Below are 25,309 nucleotides of genomic sequence, written 5' to 3'. Positions count from 1 at the left end.
GGGGTATCACACGACCTTCTGACAGTTTATCAGATGAAGGAAAAGCCTTCATTGCAACTTGGTGCTCCCTGGAGGCAGGAGCTAATGCATGTGAGTCACCACAGAAGAAGACAGCAGACATGGAAAAGAGCTTGGTGAGAAGGAGCCACTCTCTGTGAGAGCTGGAGAGGGGGATCCTGCCTGTGGCCAGCTCCTGGGAAGTGGAGCTGCTCCAGCAGCCTGGCACTGCACTGGTGCTCCCAGCAAACTCTGAGGCTGGTTCCAGTGGCTGCCAGCTCTCATGCTGGGGGTGACAGAGGGCAGGGACCCTCCTGGACTCACTCCCATGCTGATCCCTATGACTTCAAATCCATGTGTCTTTTTATGGCACCCCTTCCGTGAGACATGAGCTGTCATCCTTGGCATTTCCATGCTGAGCTTCAGCAGATGAGCTCAATGGAGAGCTCTGCAAAGACTCGGCTATCCCTGGCTTGCACAGAGCTGGAAGAGCCAAGCAGCTTGTGTGACATGCGTGTCATGGAGAGAAAGCAGAACGATGAGCACAGACAGAAATATCTGCTTGTGGTGTTAATGGCTTGCTCGTGCTGCTGTTACCAAATCCTCCCAGCCCTGGGGAGGGTCTGATCCTGTGCTGTTTTATGGACACTTTGGGCCAGGGCTTTTCTTTCACGAGGTGTTTGCATGGTACCTGACACAGTGAGGCTCTGAGCACAGGACCAGCAGCACCACCAGGTTCTTAGAAAAATGTAAGGAAACCTAAGTTGTGTTTAACTGACTTGTGAATAGTCCTCAGATGAACCTCAAAATTACTAAGTATGTCTTTGAATTAAATTTCTCCTCCTTCTTTTCTATCTTTTTAAAAAGAATGCTACTAAAAAAACAGATTGTAAGCAACAAATCATAGATATAAAATAGCACAGCTGGTGCAGTACTGACACTCTATGCAAAAAAGAGAGATATAAGCATACATCAAAACCAAAGATGAACCAAAAAAAGAGCTCAAAGCTCTTTGGATATATTTCCTCAAGTTTTGCCTTTAAGTCTTTTCCTCTAGAAGAGCTTAAGAACTTCTGAAAATATTCCACTCTATTTGAAGTTTAATACAATCTGCAGTGCAGACACTTCTGTTTGTGGCTATCCTTCTCCCACAGCACAAGAACAGCTTGGTGTTCCTTGAGCTAGTTCTATCTCCTACTCTTCCTATGAGTCATTTCCTACAGTGGCAGCACAGCTCCTTCCTAAAGATGAACCAGGACTGACACATTGTCTGCATGGCAAGACACACTATCAACAGCTTCCCTCACTCCTTCCCCCAGCATCCCTGATGGGGTCTTGTTTTTAGAATTATTTTTTTTTCCCAGCTGCTCAAATAACACCACAAAAATCCACAAAAAACACCATAAAAAGACATATTTTTCAGCCACTGCACTGGCAAGACTGAAGGTTTAAGCAGGCAGCTGCATCAGCTCCAGCCCCCAGCCCACCCCTGAAACAGGCAGATCCAGAGACATACAGACTCCTGTTATTTCAGCCTCCTTTGTGCACTGGGCTCCAACCATAACTCTGCCCCCAGACCACCCCCAGCACTCTCCTTCTCCCGGGCCCATATTTTGGGATGCACTGGCCTTCTGCAGCGCTGATGTGGGGCAGGGAGAGGTGGAGTCAGCTGTTTCCACGACAGACTCACCATGTCCCTCACAGCTCTGCAAAACTTAACTTCCCTGGAAGGATTTCAAGCTCTGACTCATGTCCAGTTCCTCTATTTTAATCATTCCCTCTTACATCATTCTGAGGCCCACGGTGTCACATGCAACCTCCCCCAGCCCCCATCTCCTCCTCGGCTGAGCACTCATCCACTGCCAGCTCTCATCCCAAACAAAGTTAGATACAGAAATATCTGTGATACCAACTCCCTTCCTCCTCTCCAGAGCATTCACCAGCTCTGAAGGCAGCTAACAAGGGCTTCCAAGAGCTTCCCCCTGCAATGACAACACAGAGACAGCAGAGGAACAGCAGCCACACCAGCAAATGTAAGGATGCAGGGGTGGGAGAGACCAGAGAAATCCCAGAAGGCTCATGAAAACCCCCAGGCAGCTGGGAGGCAGCAGTGGCCAGGAGATAAGTGTTGGGAAGAGAATCAGGTCAGCTGGTTTGCACTTTCCATTTCTCCCAGAGACTTCCTGAATAACTGTGGATGTCACTTAATCTTTCTGTTCACGCTCGGAAGTTCAAATCGTCAGCATCGGTCCATTCAAGATTTCCTATTAAACCTGATATCATAAAGCAGGGACGGAGCCAAAACTCTCTGAAGGAGCCAAGCAGAACAAAGGTGCTCACGCATGGCCATTTAATCCCTTCCCTAGATCCCAGCCTAAGTGCCTCCACGGCTCAGAGATTCCCTGCTGATCTCGGGGGAGCCCCTTGCTTGTAGCAGTGACCGCCAGACCGAAACCCTTGCCTGGAAGATTACAAAGATTACAAATCCTGGCCAACCAACAGCTGGAAGGCTTTGAGCCTGCAGCGTGCTCTGTGCAGAGAGAGCAGAGAGCAGAGCCCCTGCACCTAACAACAGTTGCTGTGTTTGTTTTGCCCTGGCCAGTGAGTCATGGTTACACCACGGGCTCTGCACTTATTCATCACAGAGGTTTCTGGTGCAACCAGCAGCTTGCAAAAGATCTGGTATAGATTTCCAGTACCCCTCCAAAAAATCTGCTTGACTGCTCCCATCTCAGGCAAAGGACAGGCAGGATGGATGCAGCACTGCTGAGGTGCTGGCACTGCTGAGGTGTTTGCATGGCTTTTGCAATGAGAACATCAGTGAGTGGTGGGTGTGGGGCTCCTGGGGCTCCAGGCAAGGGGGGCATGGGGAAAGCACTGGATTTTTCCATGTGTGGGTGAGTGGACATTTTGCAAGAAGCCTGTGAGTGCAATGATGTCCAGAGGTCAGAGGAAACTCAGGCTAACATGAAGAACAAGGTGCAAAGGCAATGAGACAACAGAGCTCCAACATGATGGAGCTCTCTGCTGACTCCTGGAGCAAAAAGCTTTATCTAACTTCCTAAAGGAGGCATACAGAACTGTTTGGAAGAAGGTTGATGGGATAAAGTCTTTCCTTTCTGTCCTTTCCCTGTTTCCTCTGCTCATTTCAATATTTTTCCCACTTGCTCTTGCTTTTTGCTAGTCAGCACAGCCCCCCTGGTTCTTCTACACAGCTCTCATAGTTGGCTTCAGCCCTACTTGCAAACACATCTTCCTCCTGGCCAACTCTCACATCTACCTGGTGTCTCCTTGCTCCTCAAACACATCTCTGAACTATTGCACCACCAGGAACAACAACGTTTCTATACAAACCCACACTTGCATTACACAAACCAGGATGGGACAAGGGTTGGAGAGAGTCACAGCAAGAAGAGGACAATGTGATAGAACTGGCGGGAGTGCAAAGCAGGAGATGGAACAGAGCCAGTACAGACACTGGGACACTGCAATCATGGTTGGGTATTAAAACGTGCATCTAGGGAAGTGATTGGCCAGAGGCAGGACAGGAGGGAAGATGTTGCAGAAGAAAATCTGAGAAGTGTACGATCCAAGGGAGCATGGGAAAAGAGCAATAATGCCTGTGAATTGAGCAGAGCAAGGAAGAAAGGAAGAGAGCAGTATCTCTGTCTTTGGTTTTCTTCCTGCTTGAGAAGACAGATATGGAAAGGTTTGTTTGAAGATATGAAAGGACTCAGCCAAAAGCCAAATGTCTTTTTTCCATTTTCATTCGACAAGGTCTGCATAATAGACGAGGAAAAACTTTACCGGCCTACCCATCTTGCCCCTCTTCCCAGGAACTCCAGGGATCCCCTGCAAGGAAAAAAACACAGAGAGAGAGAGAGAAAAAAAAAAGTTCTGGTTGAGAAATCAAACAGCCAACCAACAATACAAAGCAAAATGAGAAGAGAAAGGAGAATGCAAAACAGGCTAATGACTGTGGCATTGTTTGGGAATCAAAATGTCAGCTACTTGCAGTCGGCTGCGAGAGCAGAAGACAATTAACCTTCACCCATTAACTACAGCCTCCCGAGGACACGCGCAGGCAGCATCCCCAGGCTGGGCTCTGCTTAGCAGGAGCAGTCATTAAGCTACTGGTCTGGAACCAAATGAGGGCCACCACCCAGGCACTCGCTGCAGAACTCGTGTTTGTGTTTCTTATTTAGTTCTACAAACATTAAATCAGCATCGCCAGAGTGCAGGGCAGGCCCCTCCCAGGCAGGCACACTCCCACATGGTCCCGGGGCCTCTCTGGTTTCTTGCATTTGAGGGAGGAAAGGCTGGAATCAAACACTGTTCGTCTTCCAGTGACCTTTTTAGGAGATCTTGTAGCGGGGAGAAGGGGGTCCTTAGACGGGAAGAGATTGGGCTGGTTGGAGGATGTGGAGATGGAGAGCAGAAAAGCAAGGGATGACCTGTAAAGCTCTGAAAACTTGGGCTGGGGGAAGGCATGATGAAAAGAATAGGAGGAAGGGAGGACATGGCCACCGCTGCCCACTCACAGCCCCAGGCTTGACTGCCCAACTCAGTGCAACTGGAAATAAAGCCATTTTCAGAAAGCTCAGCACTGCCCCTTCCGAGAGCCAGGCTCTTTCCAAACATCTCCAGTCAGACACACAGAATGCTGAGACAGCATGGCTGGGAGGTGATTCCTGTGGGATCAGGGAATCTCCACGGACATTCTCCTCACCCTGCCCCACCTCACTAAGATGAACTGGCAAGGGGGAGAGGAAAGGCAGGTTTTTAAGTGAAGGAGAATACAAAAATCTCCTCTGTAATCAACAGCAAGGTCTGATGGCCCTTCCTGAAGCCTGGGTTCTCCTCAGCTGAACACCATCATTATACAGGGACACAGGTCTTCATTTAAGGGTAGGAGGAGATTAGAGAAGGGATAGGTAAGCATTGGGCATGCTTGCCTCCTTCCTCAGTAAGTAGGGATAGAGAAGGTTACATCAGGCTCTGAAGAGCTGCATTCAACCAACACACTAAGGTTTTCTTCACAAAATACTCACTCGTTCTCCATCGGCTCCTGGTAGCCCAAATAATCCTGGGAGACCAATATACCCCTAAAGAAAAGAGGAGACAAGGAGTCAAATACTTTTCTGCATTAGCATGCAGTCAGTCTGCAATTCCTGAAGAGCAGAGCAACCTCCAGCGTTGATCAGTGGCAGCCGAGATGAAATAAACCTTGAGGCAAGTGTATATGCCCATGGACTGCATGGTGCTGGCTTCCACGATGTAGTCCAAGGGCACATACCCTCACACCAGGGATCAGGAGGACTCCAGGCAGGAAGAGGACAGCCAGAAGAAACCTTACCTGGGCTGGCTCTAAGTGCACCTGAAGGAAATGGAGCTTGGTTTGAGGTTATCAAAAGTGATAGCAAAAGTAATCTACAGACCTACACCTCGTTTTGTCTTTCTTTGCTTTTGACACTCATTTCCAACTGTTCTGTTGTCTTCTGTCACCTGGTGGTCACACACTGCAGCCCCTTCTGGGGCAAATCCCTCCTTTTCCTGGCACCAGGGCTGCCACACCTGCAGTGAGTCCTGGCTCTGCCCAAACCTGTCCCTGCACCACCAAGACCCTGCAAACCTTCATCATCCCAAGCACTGAAGGCCCTGCATGGGCTGGGAGAGGCTGAACCTGACATTCCAGGCTTGGGGGATTGATGTGAGGCTCAACTTGCACATCCACACCATAGGGAAGCCACCTTTGCACCAGCACATTTCACATCAAACCTGCTGCTTCCACACTCATCAGAAACCTTGTGTTTCCAGGTTTCTCTATGGCCGTGGGGCCCTGCTGAGACAAGACATGCTGCATAAAACACAGCGTTTCCCTTCCCTTGCCACAATGGCAGCCTTGTGTTTAATCCCTTTGCTCAGCAGCCTGGACAAAGTTACCTTGTGTGCTGGGCCCCTGCAAAGGCCCGGCTGGTGCCAAACATGCTGAATCCAGAGGAAGTGAATTTCAGCAGGGAGCCCCCTCTGTGGCACCTCACTGTTACAGAAGCCAAGTGCTAACACTGCTTTTCTCTCATCTTTCTTTCTCCATCACTGCTAAATCTCTATCTTCCAACCCCACCAAACCTTTTCACCAGCCCATCACTCCCTGTGGGTTGTGTTTCCTTTAGGGACACCACCTAGCTGGGAAATAATGCTGTGTTAAAATGGTCCTGTCTGCCTCCTGAATCCTAAAAGAAACCACATAACTCCCAAACTTTTCCTGGAGAAGGATAAAGTAGAGGTGAAGGGCAAAGAAGAGTCCAGAGCTGGCTCCCTTAAACCAAAAAATGCACATATCTTACTTTAGCACCCAATTCTGATTTCCTGTGGTTGAACTAAGAAAGGGCTTCCTTGGGTATTTATAAATATTTCAGTCCTCACAACTCAAGAGTGCAAAATGGAGAATAACTTTCAAATCTTACATTCTGCACATCTACCACCTGATAATTACACAAGGTCCTGGTTAGAGCAGTGAAGAGATGCCCCAGAGAAAAGTCTAACCCTTGCAGAAGTGGGGTGAGTCTCAGACTTTCCTCTCTCCTGCAGGAACTGAACGTGTCCTTTCCCTTCCCAGCTCAGGAATACTGCTAGCTACAGGGTCAGCATTTGTTTATTCCTTGCAGTTTTCCTATTGATGAAAGCCAGCTGCTTGAATTTACTGCATATAGAGAAACTATCACGTGTTAGAGAAATGGGGATTTATTGGCTTAGAATCGCATTGTGAATTTATAATTGCAGGAAAAGAACAAAATGTGATTAACAAGAGCTTTAAGTGGTAATAAAAAAAGAATCCTTTGCAGTGAGAATAAAACCCCACCAATTATTTTTGGTGAGCAAAACCAGACAGGACGGAGATATTGTTTGTATTTGCACATGGCTTCAAGATGCTGGCTTGCTGTTGTTCACAGTGATATAAACCACTCCCAAACCAGGCTTGTACCCAAATGAGCCCATACTCAGCGTGGTTAAAGTCTGCTGAACCACACTGATTGAAACTAAAGAGGCCTTTGGGACATGGGGCTTGCAGGCTTTGATACGAATTTGTAAGCCATTCTTTCCTCTCCTGCAATGTGAGCTCTGAAGGGACTGACTTTATCATCAGCACTATTGGGGAGCTTTGATCAAGGTACATTCCATGTTTAATTTAAAAAACTTAACAGTGCTTCAATAAACAAGTGGTGTACAGCTCAAACTCCCCAAACCCAACAAATCAAAGCAACCAGCTTCAGAATTGCAAAATCTAGCCTAAAGTTTCTTGAGAAGTCTTTGATAAAAACAAGCAGAGAAAACACAAATGAAAGGTTTCTTACCCGAGTGCCTTTTGGGCCAGATTCCCCTATGGGGCCAGGTAAACCCTAGAACAGAAGGGAAAAAACAAAGACAAATGTGGACAAGCTTTAACTTAAAATAAGGAGCAGTGCCAACCCCCCAAGCACCATTCTTGCACGGCTCTGCTCTACGTGCTTCTTAAAGCTCTTAAAGCTTTAAGTGCTGTATGGTTCTGCTTCAAGGTTTTGCTTTAAGCATCCAAAGAATATCAACAAAGGAGAAAAAAAGACAAAATGATACAAATAACAGATCTGCCATTGTTGTGGAGCTAGGATTTGGCAGAACCTGAGACTGCTGCACACAGTGAGCCTTCCCTGGGGCTGAAGTAGAGATTTCTGATGATAAAGACCACAAGGGCTGATGCAGTGGGGTGCCCAGAGGTTGTGTTACACTTGGGATGCAAGGCACAGTGATGCTCTGTGCCCAACAGCTCTCCATTCATCTTCCTGCCTGAGCAAACACATGCATAGCAAATGTATTCCAATACCTACTTAGGGAACACTGGTGCAATGAGAAATTTCTACAGCCTAGAAGGTCACTTAGCAATGCAGGAACTGTGATATCTCTAACCCTTTGCAGCATCAGCTATGGAAAGAATTGAAAATTAATTCCCCATTCTAATTCTATGCCCAATTCTGCTCGCTCAAAATACTGCAAAGAAGAAAAGCGCAAAAATGCAAAATAAATTTTCATGTTTATTGCCTTCTAGCAAGTTTCCAGGTAAATTTTTTTCAAGTTCCAAATTTTGATGGGATTTTCTGGGGAAAGAAAACAAAAAAAAAAAGCAAAGTCCATATTTTCTTCAGCTGGCAGCACTGCAGGCTCAGGCTGGGATGTGAAAGTCAGGTTGTGCTCTTTCCTGGCTCCTGCATCATTGCCAAGGATTTCAGGCATCAGGGTGAAGTTACAATCCTGCCTGTGATGTACAAACCAAACCCAAGCCAAGCACTCTCTCCCATCTCTGCAGAGCCAGCACAGCTGACAGGAGTAACAAGTAGTAAAATCTCTGTAAAGTAAACAGCCCTGATGCAGGATACACACAGCATTCAGATAGGTTGAAAAAAAAACTGCCTTAAAAAAATAAAAAGTCACTTTCCTGACCCAAACCACGTTTTTAAGAAGGCAGATTTGTTCTTTGGATGTCAAGGCACAGATTTCGTCCTGCTTATCTGATGGGCTGAATTGCTGAACAGCATTCATTAACCTTGTATGTCCAAAATCTCTTGGACCTCTTCTTATTAGTCATCTAACACACATTCACACCTAGGAGTCTCTTTGGCATGCTCAGCTCTAAGAGCCTTTCAGAGTATGAATGGAGCATTTAGTCAGGTGCATAAAGCTCCCATGCAGCTCTGCCATCTGCACTCTCCAGTGTGCTAAGCAAGGTATCAGTTTAATTTTCAATTTAAAATGGGCCATGCATTATTGACAGTCTGAGGCAGAGATGCAGACTTGCTCTGCAGGTCTAGTTCACGTTTAATCCAATAACCTACACATCTGCATGAAAAATTCACATCCAAAATCATGTTAAGTCTGAAAGACTCAGGACAGAGTATTTGGGATCTTTGACATCTGCCTGGTCTCTTGGCTTACAGGTAAATGTGGCAGAATCCAGCACTAAATATAAAACAATTTTAAAAAATCCTGACAAACTCACTTCACAAAATGTTATAGGGCTGGATGTTCTGTCCTCCAAGAGATTCCATTTTTTAGGGTCTTACAAATTCTACTCTTTCCTTTACACTACTCAGCATCTTACATCAGTAGGACAACACAGTGTCCAATCTTGATCCATTATCCCACGCACATCCCTTCATTCCTAAAGCTGTCTTTGTGTCATTTTTTTCAGCACAAGAACAATGACTTGATTGTCTTTCATCATCTTTTTTGCAGCTGCAAATATGGCTTTTATACATATATATTTACAGTTCATGCATAACATTGTGTGTGTATACATAGGTTTATGCCAGTGCATTTTACTAGTCAGAGTTCATCCTCCAATAATAAATACACCTTTTTCCATCCTAGGTTTCTAACTTGTCCAACATTAGATGAAAAATGTGCCAAGAAAAGAAAAGTTAGCATCTTGCACATGTCTTTCTCTGCACTGCTGTTCTGTTTTTTCCCGGTTTTACTGAAGAAAAGTCTATCATAATTTGCTGTAGACATTCAAGTTTTATCTATCATAGGCACAAAATACATTCTAACAACATCTCAGAGTTGAAAGACTGTGTAATTGGTACAACATCTCGAGGAGGAAAGAACGAAAATATTCAGTGATCAAATATTCAAATATACCAACATTTTCTAGAGGACTGCACTGTCCTTAGTGGGGCATGTCTTTAGCTACCTGCACACCCAAATCCCTACTCTGTGCACAGCACGATGAGATTTACTGCACCTGCCTGCCAGGATAACCTTTGGCACCTGGACTTCCAGCTGGTCCTGGTTCACCCTTTGGAGAGAAAAAAAGAAAAGACACAAAAAGTCAGGTGAATGCCCCACCTGAGAAGCCTTTTTAGCTGAATCACTGTGGAATGGATTAACCTGATGCACATTTATCGAGAGGAAAACAATATTAAGGGTAGATAATGAAGTTAATTAACAAGGGGGGAAACACAGGGAAGCTAAGTCAACAGGATTCATGCAGTGAGCAAGTACTGCTGTTTCTCCTCCTCCCTTCATCTGGGGGAAAGCAGCAGAGAATCTGGAACAAGGACACCAAGAGAAGGTGTAAGGCTGTGTCTATATCTGGCATATGGAACCGTTTTGCTGGTGGGAAAGCACTGCCAAAATTCTGCAAAACGAAATGGATTCATGTATAATATCCTTTAACATCATTGCTAACAGGGCCTGCTATTCATTGCTTTTTTTTTTTTTTTTTTTTTTTTTTTTTTTTTTTACTGTATTGCAAACATCAAACTTAACCAAATAGAGAGGGGTGAAGAAAAGGGGAGGTGGGAATGGGCTTTGGGAAGGGAATCACATATACTCAACACAGTGTGGTTAGTAAAGTCCAGGTGAAATTAATGTAAAAAAGACAAACAAAGGGGTAGGATGGCTAGTTGGTTTTTCTTCCCCCAAGTAAACTTAATGTGCCTGAGCAGTAAAAACTAGAAATTAAATGTAAAATCTCCAAGGCGGTCTCCTCCCACCATGCCATGGATGCTGGCTCTGTGTGTGTGCTCAGATCCTGGTGTGTGCCCAGCTGCCCTGGGAGGAGCTGCCTGTCCACACTGAGCAGGCTGCACCAGAGCCAAACCAGCACCACAGCCAGAAAATCCATCCCTGCTTAAAGCTCCCCTGTTGGGAAGTGGGAAAACTCACCTGGTCTCCAGGGTGACCTAGTGGTCCAGGGTAGCCTTTATATCCCTATCAAAATAGGATGGAAGAGATGAATACTAAGAAACAAAAATACAGTAAAATAATCTGAGTTTGGTCTCTATTTCTCTTTGCAGGTGGGACTAAAGTTCTGAGGAGAAGCAGGATTTTAGACAACATTGCACAATCATGAAAACTTTTATCAAGCTGCTTAGTGCTTGCACCACCCAAACCTGCTGATGTCCCTGCTGTGGTCAGGGGTGGTGCATACTCCAGAAGGAATTGCTCCATGAACACATTTGGAGTGGTCTCCACGCTCAGATCTATTTGTAATCTACACCTTGAGCAAGGCTGTCCTTAATCCTCAGGAAACCACCGGCCACAGAGTGAAAAGTTGGCTTTGGGTACATTGGGGACTACAGCAACATGAGCCATTTATGTTTCAGAGCTCTTACTTTTGCTTTAGAATTTGAAATGCCACAGGAAACACCAAAACAACCATTTACTGTCACAGGAAACTTCAATTTTTCTACCTTGAACTTGTTCAGCTTTTCTAATCTAATTATTACAAGATCCAGAGTGCTTCATTATGAAGCTACTAAAAATGGTGAGCAAGCTGCCTCTCAACCTGCTCTCTCTGCTGAATTAATTAGAATGAGTTTCTTAATCCACCTTGCTCACTGGCAAATGTTTCAGGCTTCAAATCATTCTCACAGGTCTTTCATAATCCTACTGCAGTTTGTCAATATTTCATTTTTTTGGGGGATGCAGACACTGGAGCAGGACAAGGGCAGCCTGTTTGACTGCAGACTGAGCACTGTGTGTCTTTTAAGGGAGTTTGCGTTCTCCTAGATTTACCTAGAGCTCCCTGCGAACAGAATAAATTCTTTATGTGATGGACACTTCAGATATTTTCCCTCTTCTTTATTATCTTGCTTTGGCAGTTTAAAACAAGCTTCCATCAAGAGAAGCAGATCAGGAGATTAAACTCAGTTACAGAGATGACTTTAGCTGGGCTAGCAGCAAGATTAAAAAAAAAAAAGAGCAGAAAATTTTACTTGAAACAAATGGGAGAGGAAGAAAAATAAACATGGAACAATCCTTGCACAAATACTAGAGAAATAAGAAATTGCTTTCAATTTCTAGAGTGGGTTACAACTACTTGTACCTCAGTCCCTGCTGCTCACCCTGTGCTGGCCAGGGCTCCAGCACACCTCATGTGTCTGTGAAGCCCCCGGGAGCGTTCCTGCTCTGGAAGCCATCCCCAGTCACAGGGGTGACCAAGCTCTTGGCCTTTGGCTCCACTCCCCACACCAGCCCGGGACTGTTTCTGCTCCCAGCTCCACACCTCTGCCTTAACAGCTTTTTTATTCTTCCCACGGGCTATTCCAGACCTGCAGCCTGAGCCTTTGCTGGCAGGGTGTGCAATGCTCCAGCCATCCTGGCCACTACCCTCTCCCCTTTGCATTCCTCCTGCCTTGTTATTTCAGACACTCTGGCCTGCAGTGATGCTGATTCCCTTCTCACCAGTTCTCTGCTGCTTGGCTTTGCTGATACACAAACAGCTGCACCTTCTGACAAGGCTGCCCTGAAAGACCCTTGTTTGAACTGCCCTGAGGTGCTGTGAGAATGGGCAACCATATGTCTCAATTTTTTGGGGGGAAAAAAAGGGGGAAATTCCCAGCTCCAAAAATTTCCTGGGAATTTTCCGTTTTTTATTCCAAAAATTCCTCATTTTTTCCCCTCCAAAATTAGAATTTTCCCAGTTTTTTTGCAGGAAAAAATGAATTTGAAATTTCTCTGGACAAAAAGGAGGGAAAAAAGGTCAATTTTTAGGGGGGAAAAAAGAGGGAAAAATTCAAATTTTAGGGGAGAAAAAGTGGAAAAATTCAATTTTTAGGGGAAAAAATGTCAATTTTTAGAATAAAAAATTCAAATTTTCAGGGGAAAAATTCCAAATTTTGGGGACAAAAATTTCAAATTTTAGGGGGAAAAATTCAATTTTTAAGGGGGGGAGAAAAAAGTGAAAAAAATTCCATTTTGTGGCCACCCTGGACCTTGGTCCCACAGGGAGGACCACTTTAAGGGTCCTTTCTCCAAATGCTGTGAGAGCATTTCAGTCAGAGACTCTTCACTGGAGCTGCCTCAGCAGCTCTTGGAGTAGGACCAGCACACAGGATTCTCTGCTTCTCTCCAGGAATCTGCCCCGTGAAATCCCCTCCTGCTCATCCTCTCCCTGGCTCCTTGACAGAGGCTCACCGAGAGGAGGGAGGGTGCTTCACCCTGGTTGGGTGTCTGGCCTGAAGATGAGAGTTTCCAACACAACCATCCTTGGGTTCAGCATCCCCAGTCCTGGAATTTAGATTTAACTTACTTTTCCACTGATAAGAAATATGTGCCTGGCTTGGCTGCTCTGAACCATTCTGCTCCAGCTGGGTTTCTGCAGGACGGGTGTTTTGAGCCTGCAGTGTCCACCCAAAGTAGGTGGTTGCGTGATGATCTCTTGAGATGCTCAAAGCATGTCCTGAACTAAATTCTGCACCAATTCTGTAGTGGTAAGTGAATGACAATTAGGTTTAGGAACACTGTTATATTCCTAAATATGTAGACACTGTTATGTCTATTAAATATCCTCCTTACTACATATTCTGGGCTCTGGAGAGTTTCAAACGTGTATTTCTTCTCAATATACCCCCTTGTGAATTATTTCTGCCTCAGGTGAATTACAATGAAGGAAAACCAGAAAAGCTTGTGTATGTTAAAGCTGGCCGCAGTGTGAAAGTATTTACCTGCTAAAATCCTCTTCAAATAGCACTAAAATGACAGGGCAGAGGGTATGAAAACAACTGCATTTGCTCTTTTATCTGAACACCTCGTGATGATTACAGGGCACTCCACACAAAGGGCTGTGATTTAGAAAGGAAATTGCACTCCAGTGAAGGATTTACTCATCTGTGATGATATTTATAATTCACTCTCTCCTAGCTAAAGGGATCATCCTGCACTTTGGTAGGAAATGTGAAGAATTAAGGGACCAGGGAATGAGACCTGCAGACTGGATATTCTGAAGCACTGACCAGTTCCCAGCTGTGTTTTTGCTCTCTGACTCCAGTGAAGCTTTGCCTCTCTCATTGCTGCTGTTTTCTCCTCTGGGGCGATGATGCTGCTCTGCTGAGATCTATCCCCAAGGCAGCTGTGGTCTGCAGCCCCAAACCAAAAGCCAAAGCCCACAGATACCTCATAGGCACCAGAGGGACAGGCAGAGGGAACATCCAAGTCCTGCCACCCTTCCTGGTCTGCAAAAGCACCATTTGCTCTTTGTGGAGAGGATGAGAAACACACCTGCAGCTGCTCTAAGGCAGTTTCATGTACTCATAGATGTGTGGAGCTCAAACAGCTTCAGGGGTGCTCTGTGATCCACCTGTCCAATCCTACAAGTCCAATTCAAGTCTGTCAGCATTCCCAAGGGAGGCAGTGAGGAGTGAGCCACACTGTCCAAAACCACATGCTGCTGGTTGTGGCTCCAGCTCACGCTGCTCAGACAGTGGTTTCATTTAGTGGGAAATGCATTTTGTTTCTCCTGGTGAAATATTTTACCCACTTGAAGGTTTCTACATGGTGTTCTCTGATCAAAGCCCTGAGAGCCCTTTTTGCAGCACCTCCATGGAGTGAGAGGTGGGATGTCCATTTCCAAGGCGTTGCTGTTTTCCAGTAGCCAAGATGAGTTGCCCACCTTCAGCCAAGCAGCAGTGTTATTTTCACTGGGAGAATGCCAGCAGGCAACCCAGATTTAAAAAAAAAAATATTTTTCCAAACATTTCTCCAACAGCTGTAGCTTTTTTCTTAATGCAAGATGCTAATAAAAGCCAGGTTACACCAAACCCACTGCCAGACTAGTGCTACTGGGAGGTGTTTTTAAGCTGCACCAAAGGAAAAATTTCAACATCCAACTTGCTCATTACTTGAAGAAACAGAAGCATATCCCTGCCTTTACCCTGTCCTGTGGGAGTTATGATCAGATGTGAAGGCCATGTGCTGGACTTGGGAATGTTTGTTCAATCTCCTATTCCTTCTCTGCTTTTTCCACTATGAGTGCTTGCACTCCTGACATTGCATTTTGCTGATCGTAACCACAAGGTTTTGTTTTATGAGCTGTTATACCAGGAAAATGGTATTCTTTGCACCCTATTAGTTAGAACTTGTTTGTGACAGCAAAAAATCTGTAATTAATCACTCAATTGCTCCTACTCCACACAGCACCCCAAGCATGACCATCCTTGGAGTAGAAAAATAAACTCAGCCCCTCCTCTTGGCAATTTGGTTCTAGTATAAAGCATACAACAAATAATCCTGGAGAGGGAGGGCTCCTTTCAGCCTCCTCCACACCTTCTTTCTCTCCTTGGAGTCTTAAAACATACCAGAGGAGGTGTTTGTGTGCAGCTAATTGACCTGAGGAGCAGTGTATGGTCAATGGCCCATAGACTGATGAAGTGATGGAAACAAGATGCTCATTTTCACTGTTCAGGTTAGCTGTGGCAATGTTGGCTAGCTGGGAGGGGGAGTCATGGCCACTGAGCCCCACTCAAACAGCTCCCTGCTTCCAAAAAAAGGAACCAACCTACCAACACAGCGTGGAACTGAAAATTCATTGAAATATCCTTGATATATGAAAGATCTGAGCTCCAGGTATGGATGGCTGAGCTATTGCTGTGCAGGCTTGAATGCAGGGATAGAAACACACACCCTTCTGCCTCAGGAAAACAAGGATGGATCTTGTGTTTTATCCCTACATACTCTTTTCTAGGCATAAATATGTTGCTTGTGATGTTAATGGGGTTGAAGCATCAATATAGAAGCAAATAAAGTAAAACCTAACCAGTGCTGACAGTCTCCAAGCAAAATAAAGAGGGCAGGCACATAGATATGTTTTTGAAATGTGCTTTCCTTGGAATGCTAGCACTCTTCTGAACTCATCCTTTGAGTTTTGCTGTTAGTTGGAAATCCCTTTAGATAATGCATTGGCTGCACCAGGCCTAAATTGAGATTGGTAAGGACCACCTTGTGTCAGGGTGCAGAGGGATGAGGAATACAAAGAAGGAAATTCTGCATCCAGAATTTCATTTCATACTCTTACACAGTCTTTAGGCAGTTGCTTCAGCCTATTTCCCTAGGTTACACACCTGCAAAACAGGTATAAGGCTCTTTGGGTGGATACTGCACCTTTTAATTAAATCAGGCAGAGTTAAAGAAGAAAATTTTAAAATAAAATTACTGATCTGATTCACTGGAAAAGAACACTCTTACCTTTCTACCAGGTGGTCCAGGGAACCCAGTTAAACCAGGTAAGCCCACATCTCCCTGTAGGAAGCAAGCAAATTAAATTAGTTTTCAGCAACATTTTCCCTATGCCTACTGCAGTTACTACAATTATTTTGCTGACACCAGCCCCCAGCTATTGATATTTTTGGTTCAAATCACAACTCTTCAAAACCTGACTGGATAAGAAGAGTAGATTTAAACAACATCTCTATTAACTGGCTCATATAAATAATAACCCCAGTTAATTAATGGCAGCTGCTGCTGGAGTCCAGCTCTTCGCAAGCAGAATGAATGCGCTTTTTTTCCCCTCAATGATCTCATTCAGTCACATGCTTCATTCGCCTTTCAATAGGCATTGAAATCGCCAAGGGAAGGAGATTTTAGATTTTAAATGCAATAAGAACACCAGGTACCTTCCTGCCAAATCCTGTGATTTGCTCTCACACTCTGCTACTGCACTGGCTCAGCCCGTGACTCCCGTTGGGATGGTGCTGGTGGTGTAATTATTTAACCTGCCCGTCTGACAGGGATTGAACCTTTGCAGGCTGCTGCTGGGAGGGTTTGTTCAGTGGCCTGTACTTCTGAAAAGGGATTGCATCACATCCCAGCTGGCAAACCCAAACCATCACAGAACGGATGAGCGCGTTGCTGAGAGACCTCTCCACCACCCAACCCGGCTGTGTGAGCCCACTTGGCCTCCTCTGATCAGGATCAAGAAACCCTGGAGCGCCTTCTTACTGAAATTCAACAAATTTCCAGTATCTAGACTGAAAATTAGGCCTCGCTCCAAACTCCTGCTGGAAACTCCTTATTCCTATTATTCCTATCTGGGATAAAGCCTCATTAACACAAGCTAAAGGTCATCTCGATCTCTCCCTTTTGTACACCAAGCATTGTCTTCAAGAAAACAGTTCCAGACCCTGCAGGTGGATGATTTCCATGTGATGCCACTCCAGTATAGTGTACCAGAAATTTCAAAAGACATCTCATGGTGTTAAAAGCATCATTTCAGACATAGCCTTCTGAATGTTTTCTAGCATTGCCTTCCATCTTGCAGTTGTGTGGCCTCACTGTGCTTTATGGGGGCATCTGGTGTTGAATACATGGCCCAAGCTCCTTATGGCTGGTACTTTCTATGAGCTGTCCATTTATAGCAAGAACTATGGTGAGAGGACGAGAACCAGGCTTCTGCCCTGGGCATGAGTTACCAAGGATTGTGCAGGCATCACTGAAAGAGCTAATTTAGGTAGATGATGTGGAGCCCTGATTGCCTAACTGTTCATTTCCAGAATTCTGTGAGGGCTTGTTGCCTCAGTAAAAATCACGCAGCTGTGAAACAGCAAAAATGGGAGTTGTAACTTATTGAAAAGAATTAGCAGGACTCTGATCCTCAAAAACTGGTAAACCCAGAAAGCAGCTTTCCTTCCCAGCTGGGTGCTTTGTGTTGGTTTGAGCAGCCCTTGGTGGAAACCCTTCAGTGGAAACCCTTCAGCAAAGTCCAGCCTTAGAAGCCTCCACCAAGAAACCTCTACACTGATGGGGCTGCAGCATGAGGCAAACCCCTGCTCCTCAGCTCCTCGGCAAGAACGTCCTTTCCTTGGCCTCCAAGGTTTTTATTCCTTACGCTGGGATTGCCTCCTGCTGCAGCTGCATGCCCAGAGCGTGGCTGTACCTCAGATGTGCTCCTTGGAACACTTGGCTGAAGCAGCCACGTGCCTGTGGCAGCAGGGACCTCACCTGGCTGCAGATTGTGGATAAACTGCATAAACACTCGGACAACACCACCGTGCCACGTGGCACCTCAGTGCACTATGATCTACCTCTCTTCAGTCCTGAATGCAAGATTTAAGCCTTATTTCCCAGTCCTAAGCAGCTGGGATGCTTGTGGCTGCAGTACAGATTCCCTGGGTGTGTGCACAGTTCTGAAAGCCCACCACGGCCTCGGGGTGACATCTCACCTTCTGCCCATTGCGAGCTTTTCCAGGTGACAGCCCAGGATCACCTTTCTGACCCTGAAATGAAAAACTTACATTAGTGACATAATCCAAGGGTCCAGCCCACAGATGTGGTTCTGCTTCCACCAAGCCTCCAAATTAGAAAAACATTTTGTTTTATCCCAGTCTTCCCTGACATTCCAAATGTATTAAAGTGGCCTGGAATAGCTGTTGTGTTGGGGGTGGATTTGGTGAGTGATTGCTGCTGCTAAAGAGTTGAGTTTTAAATAGTAGTTGACAGTATTCAATTGGCTAAAGAAAGGATAACTGGAAGAAAGCAATGTCAGGACTTTTGATACTTATTAGACCAGACAGCTGCAATTCCTTCCTTGTCTACAGCTACCATCACAAAAATAATTACCAAGCCTATTACTGGGGCTGAACCATCCTTCTTGACAACTCACTAGATGCTGTTGCTTTTTTAGCTGTGAGGAACAGATGAGACTGCAGGGGAAGCTGTACTAATTAGACACCCCCAACAGGCAGAGCAATTGTGAGGCCCCCAGGCTGGCAGAAAGCAGCACTTGACCTTAAGTGGCAGTATTCCTTATTTTCCTCCTTAACAACCGTGACGAGGGAAATTACAGTTTGAGGCTGTGATCTGACAAACACAGGCCGGAATCTCAGCAGCATTTGATCACCTAATTTCAGCAAATTCCTTTGGAAATATCACTTCAAATTTTCAAGAGGTGAGAAGGTAATGTGAGCACCTAACAGGGAGAGATACAAGTAGGAAAATCTAGAAGAGATTGAAGAGTGGCAGGTTCTTTGGGTAGGGGAGAGGTGAAGCTTAGCACACAGAACATCTCTTCTGGCACAGCCAAGATGGGTATCCCAGATCAGTCACTATTTAACACCCATGAATCATACAGAACCCACAATCTCTGTGTGCCCATCAGCACAGGACAGCTGGGAGGGTTAACTAATGACTGCCAAGTGAAGTGCTTGAAGGGTGACCCAGAAAGGAGCAACACTGATTATGAACTGGCATTTCTCATGAGCAGCACAGAGCTCTGGTCACAGCCAGCTGAGCTGCTGTTCCACACAGCCTGGCTGTGAGTACATTCCATGCGTACTTCCCACCTTGCACAGAGGGTAAACTCCCCGTTCTCCTCCTCCTCCAGCATCCACCACAAGCTGTGAGGCTCAGGAGTGAGACTGCTTGGCTCTGGACTGTAGGGAGCACTGCTGATTCAAGGCAGATGTATCTGCACAAATTCTCAGTGAGGGCTGCCGGCTTTCCAAACAGTAAATGAAGTCATGCAGATAATCTTGCTTTGCATGCAGCTGTTATCAGGGCAATTCTCCCACTCCTTGAGCTTCAGAGCAGTCACTGGGTGCTGCCACTGCTGGGAGCAGATTAGAGCAGCCCTTGGGATTCCTAGGTGTTCATTTCTACTCTGCAAAATTAATTTATTGCAGCAGGTAGACACCCACCACTTTCCCTAAATCTTCCCATGTGCTCCATGCAATGACTTTGAGACATGGAAAAGTATTTGTGTTTTCCCCTGGGAAGCTCCAGATCACATTAGCCAGGTCTCTGCTTTGCACTGGTTCTGTGTTCTGCCCTGCTGAGACCATCACACAGGTGGAGACCTCAGCCAGGAGCAGGATCACACGTCCCCAAGATCAATCAGCAGTGGCACCAGTTGGATGTGAGGGCTGAAATTGTGGATTAATTGCTGGAGTCTTCTTACACAGCAATGACAATGGGGGAATTAACCTAAATCTTGTCCCTCACCAAGCCACAGCACAAGTTTCTCTCTTTCTCATCCTAACTTACTGAGAACACATCTTATAAAGGAGGAAATTGTTTTCTTCAGGGATTTCTTCCTTCCTGGGAGAAGTTTAAACATCTCAGTTTTGCAATCCCACTAATACTATTTTAAACATCAGTGAGCCAAACTGATGAGCTACCTTGGAGAGAAAAAGCACTCACTAAACTGAAAATACAATATTTTTCAAGTGCTTTAAAAAGAGATTTATACAGAGCAGAAAAACATCCTAATACCTGATGCCAAAAGCCTCCAGGTGAGAGATGCAAACCCAACTTTTGCAATGGCTTTTGAAAACACACCTTGTCTGACCATCTGCTCAATCCAAAATGCTTTTAGGGCATCCTGAGAGCTACATTTAGTCTTTAGCAAAAGCACCCCTCCTGTCCCCCAGCAGCTTTCAGGTGACAGCCCCAGCCCAGCCTGTGGCTACAGCTGTTGCAGAGGTTATCTGCAATAATCAGTCTCTGCCAACCAGATGCAACATCAATTTTACAACTGCCAAGGACAACAAGCAGAATGCAGGCAGTGGCCAGAATCCCCCTTTAAGCAGTTTCACATCATGAATTGCTGAGCTAAGCACCACAGGCTGAACTCCCAGGTGGCACAAGCAGGTGTAATGCCACTGGAGTCAGTGGAACCATGCCCAAGCAGATCAGCGGGATTTTGGCTCAACAGCTACAAACAGCTCTGTGCAAAAGATCAGCTCCCTAAGTCCAAGGAATTACAAGTGCTCAGCTCCAGTGGTGAGAATAAAGTGGGCTCTGCACAGGGCTGACTGTGAAATGCAGAAACACAACTGAAGCACTCCAGCCAGGCAGGAGACACATAAAAACACCCAGGGGCTGCAGTGCCACACCACAGCCCTTGCACAGAGCTGCCTGACCTTACAAGGGCTCTGCCCATTCAGCTGATAAATATTATACTCCTGGGTCCCTTCTTAAGTGACAAGGACTTGGTGTTAGTCATGGTTTCCAAACTGTATCTATCTGGGAAAATTCAATTTCCTTTCTTAGACTGCTTGGCTTTTTTTCTGTGGGATTAGCTGCTATCTAAGCCAGACCAAGTCCAGCAGCCACTTGGTGGCTTTCAGCAAGAGAAGTTCCACTTGGAGCTGCTTTGCCCTCTTGTGCAGGCTGAGCTTTCACAAATCCAGAATTTCTGCCATGTGCTGGGTCTATCAAGAAGATCCCCATCTCTGAAAGTGTCCAAGGCCAGGTTGGATGGAGCTCTGAGTGACCTGGTCTAGTGGATTATGTCCCTGCCCATAGTGGGATGAGCTTTCAGGTTCCAACACAAACCATTCTTTGATGATTTTATGATGAAGAAATCAGGTCCCAGGTGCAGGCTTACAGGCAGTTAAAGCATAAGGGGGTGAAAAACCACTTTTTGGGGCAAAGTCCATTTTCTGGCACTGCTGTAACACCAGAGAATTGAAGGGAAGGAGGGGAGTCAAAACTCTGGCATCTGATCCACACCTTCCAAAGAGCATTTCTGAGGCAGAGATGATGTAACCATGCCTCACCAGGCTCTCCCTGCTAGAGGTGAACCTTTGCCGTGGCCTGGACTGAGCTCCAGCTCTCACATCCCATTGCAAACCTAGGACTTCTTTTGACAAAGCACTGTGAACAGTCTGATCCTGCAAATGGTGGCTGGACAAAAATAAAATATATCACAAAGCCTGATGACACCAGATCTCTGCTGCAGACTTACAGCTCTCCATCCACTGAGACTTCCTGCTGCCAGACTGTGCATTGAGATGGAGGAAAAATGCTTACAATAAGAATTAATTTCTATTAGGTGACCAACTGAAGAGAGCTTTACAGCCAAAAGATGATTTCTGATGAGTCATTAGGCTAAAAGTGTTTAAAAAAAATCCTGTGGAATAGAAACATAGCTTGACTCCACAGCTTGGACCAGGCTGGATTTGCAGGGCTGGAAGTTAGATAAAAGAAGTTTGATTTGACTTATAAAACTCAACAAGTGTGATCTGGAAGTCATTGATGGAGAATAAATGCAGAACACTAAGACGTAGAACTTTTACAGGCTCACTTTTCAGGCCGTATGTGGAATTTAAACCAGCTGCTGTTCACCAGCATGTCTCCAGTGCCTAATTTTTAATCACGTAGAGGCAGCATGCCAAGTTTCCAGAATCTTTTTCCCAGAGCATCAATAGTGCTCATAACATCTCTGCCTACTGATGAGATCATGAAAAGACAGAACTATTGCTCGCACCTTTCTCTGTTTGGCTGAGACGTCCTACAGCTCCCTGGTACTGAAAATCCCTGTTAAGTATTGCCTCTCCAAGCTCCATTGTTCTTCAGTCCAACACAGATGTTATAAAATATAAACTTATTCCTTTGTAAACAATCATACCAAAGCAATCCAAACCAGTTTTCCAGGAACTTCAGTCTTTAGGTAACACAAAACCTTGTACACAGAACGAGCTGGGATTTAAAACACCTTTTGGAAGGGTTTTGCTGCACGCTGGGTGAGGACCCCTCCAGAGCCACATCTGTGCTCCATCCCAGGCAAAGGGAGAGGGTCCAGCTGCAGGGGGTGACTCCCACCTGAGGGAATGTGTGTGCAGGAGAAAAGGACAAAGCACAGGGCCCCTGGCACTGCAGGAGGTCTGTGAGCCCTCGTGGGAGAGGTGAGAGCATCTCAAAGGAAGCCATGAGATCAGTTTGGGAGCACTGGTGGAGTTCAGAGTTCCCAGAAACTCTGGAAAGACAGGAGAAGGAGATTCAGGAGCAGGAAAGCAGAGGAAGATGCTGGGTGCTGCCAGTGACTTCTGCCACTGTCCAGACTCAGAGTAACAGGCTGCAAAATTCAGGGGAGAGAAATGAGACAGCAAAGGAATTCAGAGCTGCTGGAGCTCTGGAACAAGGATTCCACTGCCCGTGTCTGACACAGCACTTTGTGCCCTGGCACAGGCATAGCTTAAGCAGGGTCCTAATTTGGCAGTCTTTGAAATTCAGGAGAACCAAGGATGGAGGCACAGAGCAGGGTCTCTCTGGGCACAGGAAAAGGCTCAGCTGTGCTGCTGGAGATCCCCTGGGAGAGCAGGAGGGAGGGAGGAATGGCTTCAGCTGCTGTCCCTTTGTCCAGAGCAGGAGAAAAGGAAGCTGTCCTTCCCCCAGAATGTCCCGTGGGATGGGAAGGTGAAAGCTCCTCGCACCAGTTCATACTTACTTTCAGTCCCGGGGGGCCAGGTGAGCCAGGGTTTCCATGGGGGCCTGGGGGACCCTAAAACACACAACAAACACAAAACAGAGTCAAAAGGAAATGGTGGGAATCTGCGTGAATGCTGGAGCAGCCAAAAGCCTCTGGCTGTGCTGTGCCAGACTCAAGCCCCAGCCCCAGAGCCCTGGGTGCCCTGGCAGGGGGGTGGTGGCACCGGGACCCTCCCTGGCACCCACGGAGGGAAACTCAGCTGTGGGTTCCCACCAGCCTCTGTGGAAGGGCATGGGTGTCTGTCACCACAGGACACGTCATGACTCTGAGATAATTTGGGAAAACCAAACATTCCACAGGTCAGGGGAGTCTAGGCTGTGGGAGGAGCCCCAGCAGAAGGGGATGGAAGCAGGCAGAGGGGAGCGGAAGTGTGTGGAGGTGCTAACAATTTATTTTTCGCTCAGAATTGAAGAGAACAGAAATAATTACTAAAGGAAAATCGTTCGGCTCTTTTGGGTGAACTCATTTTCCCTACAAGCCAAGCAGATTTTTGCTTTCAGAGATTGGGAAGAAAATGGATAATCAGGCAGTAAAACAGTGGAAATAGCAGTATGTCCATGTAAATTCTTTAAATCCATATTTCACATAGTTAAATCTATATTTTTCCTTAGTTCTCTGACAGTGACACTGTCAGAGCAGCTACCTCAAATCACATACACCAGTATCTCCTTTTACATCATATTTTAAAAGCACCCTGCATATTTTCCGAAGCCTATTTAAGGAGTTATCTGGAATAAGCAGCTAAGAATAGTTTATGCCTGCATTATACACAGCAGAGAAGATCTGCTAACCTTTCAGGCAGAAGTAATGACAATTTAAAGTCCTCTTGAACACGTTCCTGGGAGATGAAACAACCTGAAAATTCGACTCCAAGAATTCTGCCAAGAACGTGTGAGAGCTCTCCACTGCTATGAGGAGGTCTTTGTGTACCCTCAAATTAGGGAAGCACAGGCAAGGGGATAAAAAACCACTCAGGCACTTTCTTAGCAAGCTGTAGGATTTCCAATGAGCATTTTGGAGCCAAAATCTTCAGGGTCTGATTTCCAAGGAAAATCACTGCAATTAAACATGCCTCTGCCAGCCAAGTTCAGTGCCCTTGCTATCTTCTGAGAGAACATCAGTGCACTGATCTCTATTCAGTTTTATTTTTACTGCATTTTAATAGAAAAGAATGCCTTTTAAAATTTCATCTTGTGGAACAGACAGCTGCTGAATGCTCAGTGCTATTTCACAACATGCTGCTCTGCTGGAAGAGGTTATTAATTAAAAAAATTGAGACAGAACTTTTCGAATGGCAGTTTTTACCCAAATTAACATCCCATTCTTAAAATCTATTCCAAATTTTCAGCCTGAACCCAAATAAATTTATTGCTCCATTCTAAATTTCCTTCTAAATTTTCACCTGAAATTCTTGTTTAGACTGTGAATTTCCAGTGAAACTGAAAGAGCTTTAATTAAAATTAAGGTGCACAAGTATCACCTTCTCACTTAAAAAAAAACCCCATACAGCTGCTGGAGCCAGAGTACCTGGACACTGAGGAGTCTTAAATAAATTAATCTTCCCAGCAAACTGTGGAATCACTGCCCACCTTATTGGGTGGAACATTGAAACACACTGAATGTGCTGTTCAACAAGTCTGTGGTGGCAAGAATGCTTCAGCCCAAGTCTTTCCAGTCTCAAGTATGTAGGATAATGAATAATAAGTGACAGAAATCAGGCCAGCAAAGTCTCTATAAAAGATGAGTTCCTAAAAAGCTTTTACACATGAGCAATAATCGAGGTAGCTCTGAATAGGGTTCATAAATCCAGAGGAGGGAATTCAGCTGTAATTCAGCTTTGCAGTGAGGCAGCTTGGCCCAAAGCCCACAGCAGAGCAGTCATTTGGAGTTTGTGCTCCACCACAGCCCAGGGCAGGCTCACAGCAGTGTCAGGCTGGAGGGAGCAGCTCGGGGTGGTGTGATCCCCAGATAAAAGTGATGGATTCCAGGAGCAAACCTGGATTGTGGGAAGCTCAGCTGCCAATCCAGAGCTCCTGGATAAGAGACTAATCACACCCCCACAGCAAAATCTGCTGCAGGTTCTTCCAGAGTAAACCAAAGCACTGCAATGAAATCCTAAAAAGCCTTCACCAGAAGGAGGGGAGAAGGGAGGAAGAATCCAGTCACAGTTTCTAGTGATTAAAAGTGTGATTATGAAAACAGAGACTCTTGAGATAAAACAGAGCCTTCACCACCGGGTTCAATGAGTCTGACAGAGTGCATCCAGTGCAATCCAGGCAAAGGAAGGTCAGA

At 45.7% G+C, this 25,309-nt stretch overlaps 1 protein-coding gene and 1 non-coding gene across 8 annotated transcripts in view; both read right to left on the bottom strand.

Moving 5' to 3' along the window:
• COL27A1 (collagen type XXVII alpha 1 chain) overlaps nt 1–25,309 on the bottom strand; it is a 203,893-nt gene that overhangs the window by 87,640 nt on the left and 90,944 nt on the right. For 6 of the 7 annotated variants that reach the window (XR_012058524.1, XR_012058523.1, XM_072936676.1 and 3 more), the window contains 8 exons: nt 22,976–23,029; nt 17,970–18,023; nt 15,997–16,050; nt 10,699–10,743; nt 9,773–9,826; nt 7,353–7,397; nt 5,049–5,102; nt 3,805–3,849 (listed from right to left, as the gene is read on the bottom strand). Coding sequence is in view for 5 of the 7 variants with exons in the window: in XM_072936676.1 (XP_072792777.1) it covers nt 3,805–3,849; nt 5,049–5,102; nt 7,353–7,397; nt 9,773–9,826; nt 10,699–10,743; nt 15,997–16,050; nt 17,970–18,023; nt 22,976–23,029 (405 nt within the window). In the remaining 2 variants the exon portion in view is untranslated. The remainder of the gene's footprint in view (nt 1–3,804; nt 3,850–5,048; nt 5,103–7,352; nt 7,398–9,772; nt 9,827–10,698; nt 10,744–15,996; nt 16,051–17,969; nt 18,024–22,975; nt 23,030–25,309) is intronic. The other variant, XM_072936678.1, reaches the window with a different exon arrangement.
• MIR455 (microRNA mir-455) lies at nt 5,225–5,295 on the bottom strand. The gene has a single exon (NR_049148.1). It is a non-coding gene; the product is annotated as a microRNA mir-455 (primary transcript).

The sequence above is a fragment of the Taeniopygia guttata genome, chromosome 17 (assembly GCF_048771995.1).
Source record: "Taeniopygia guttata chromosome 17, bTaeGut7.mat, whole genome shotgun sequence".
Classification (NCBI taxonomy): Eukaryota; Metazoa; Chordata; class Aves; order Passeriformes; family Estrildidae; genus Taeniopygia; species Taeniopygia guttata.
Note: the sequence above shows the minus strand (reverse complement) of the source record. Positions and strands in the feature narration are given on the sequence as shown.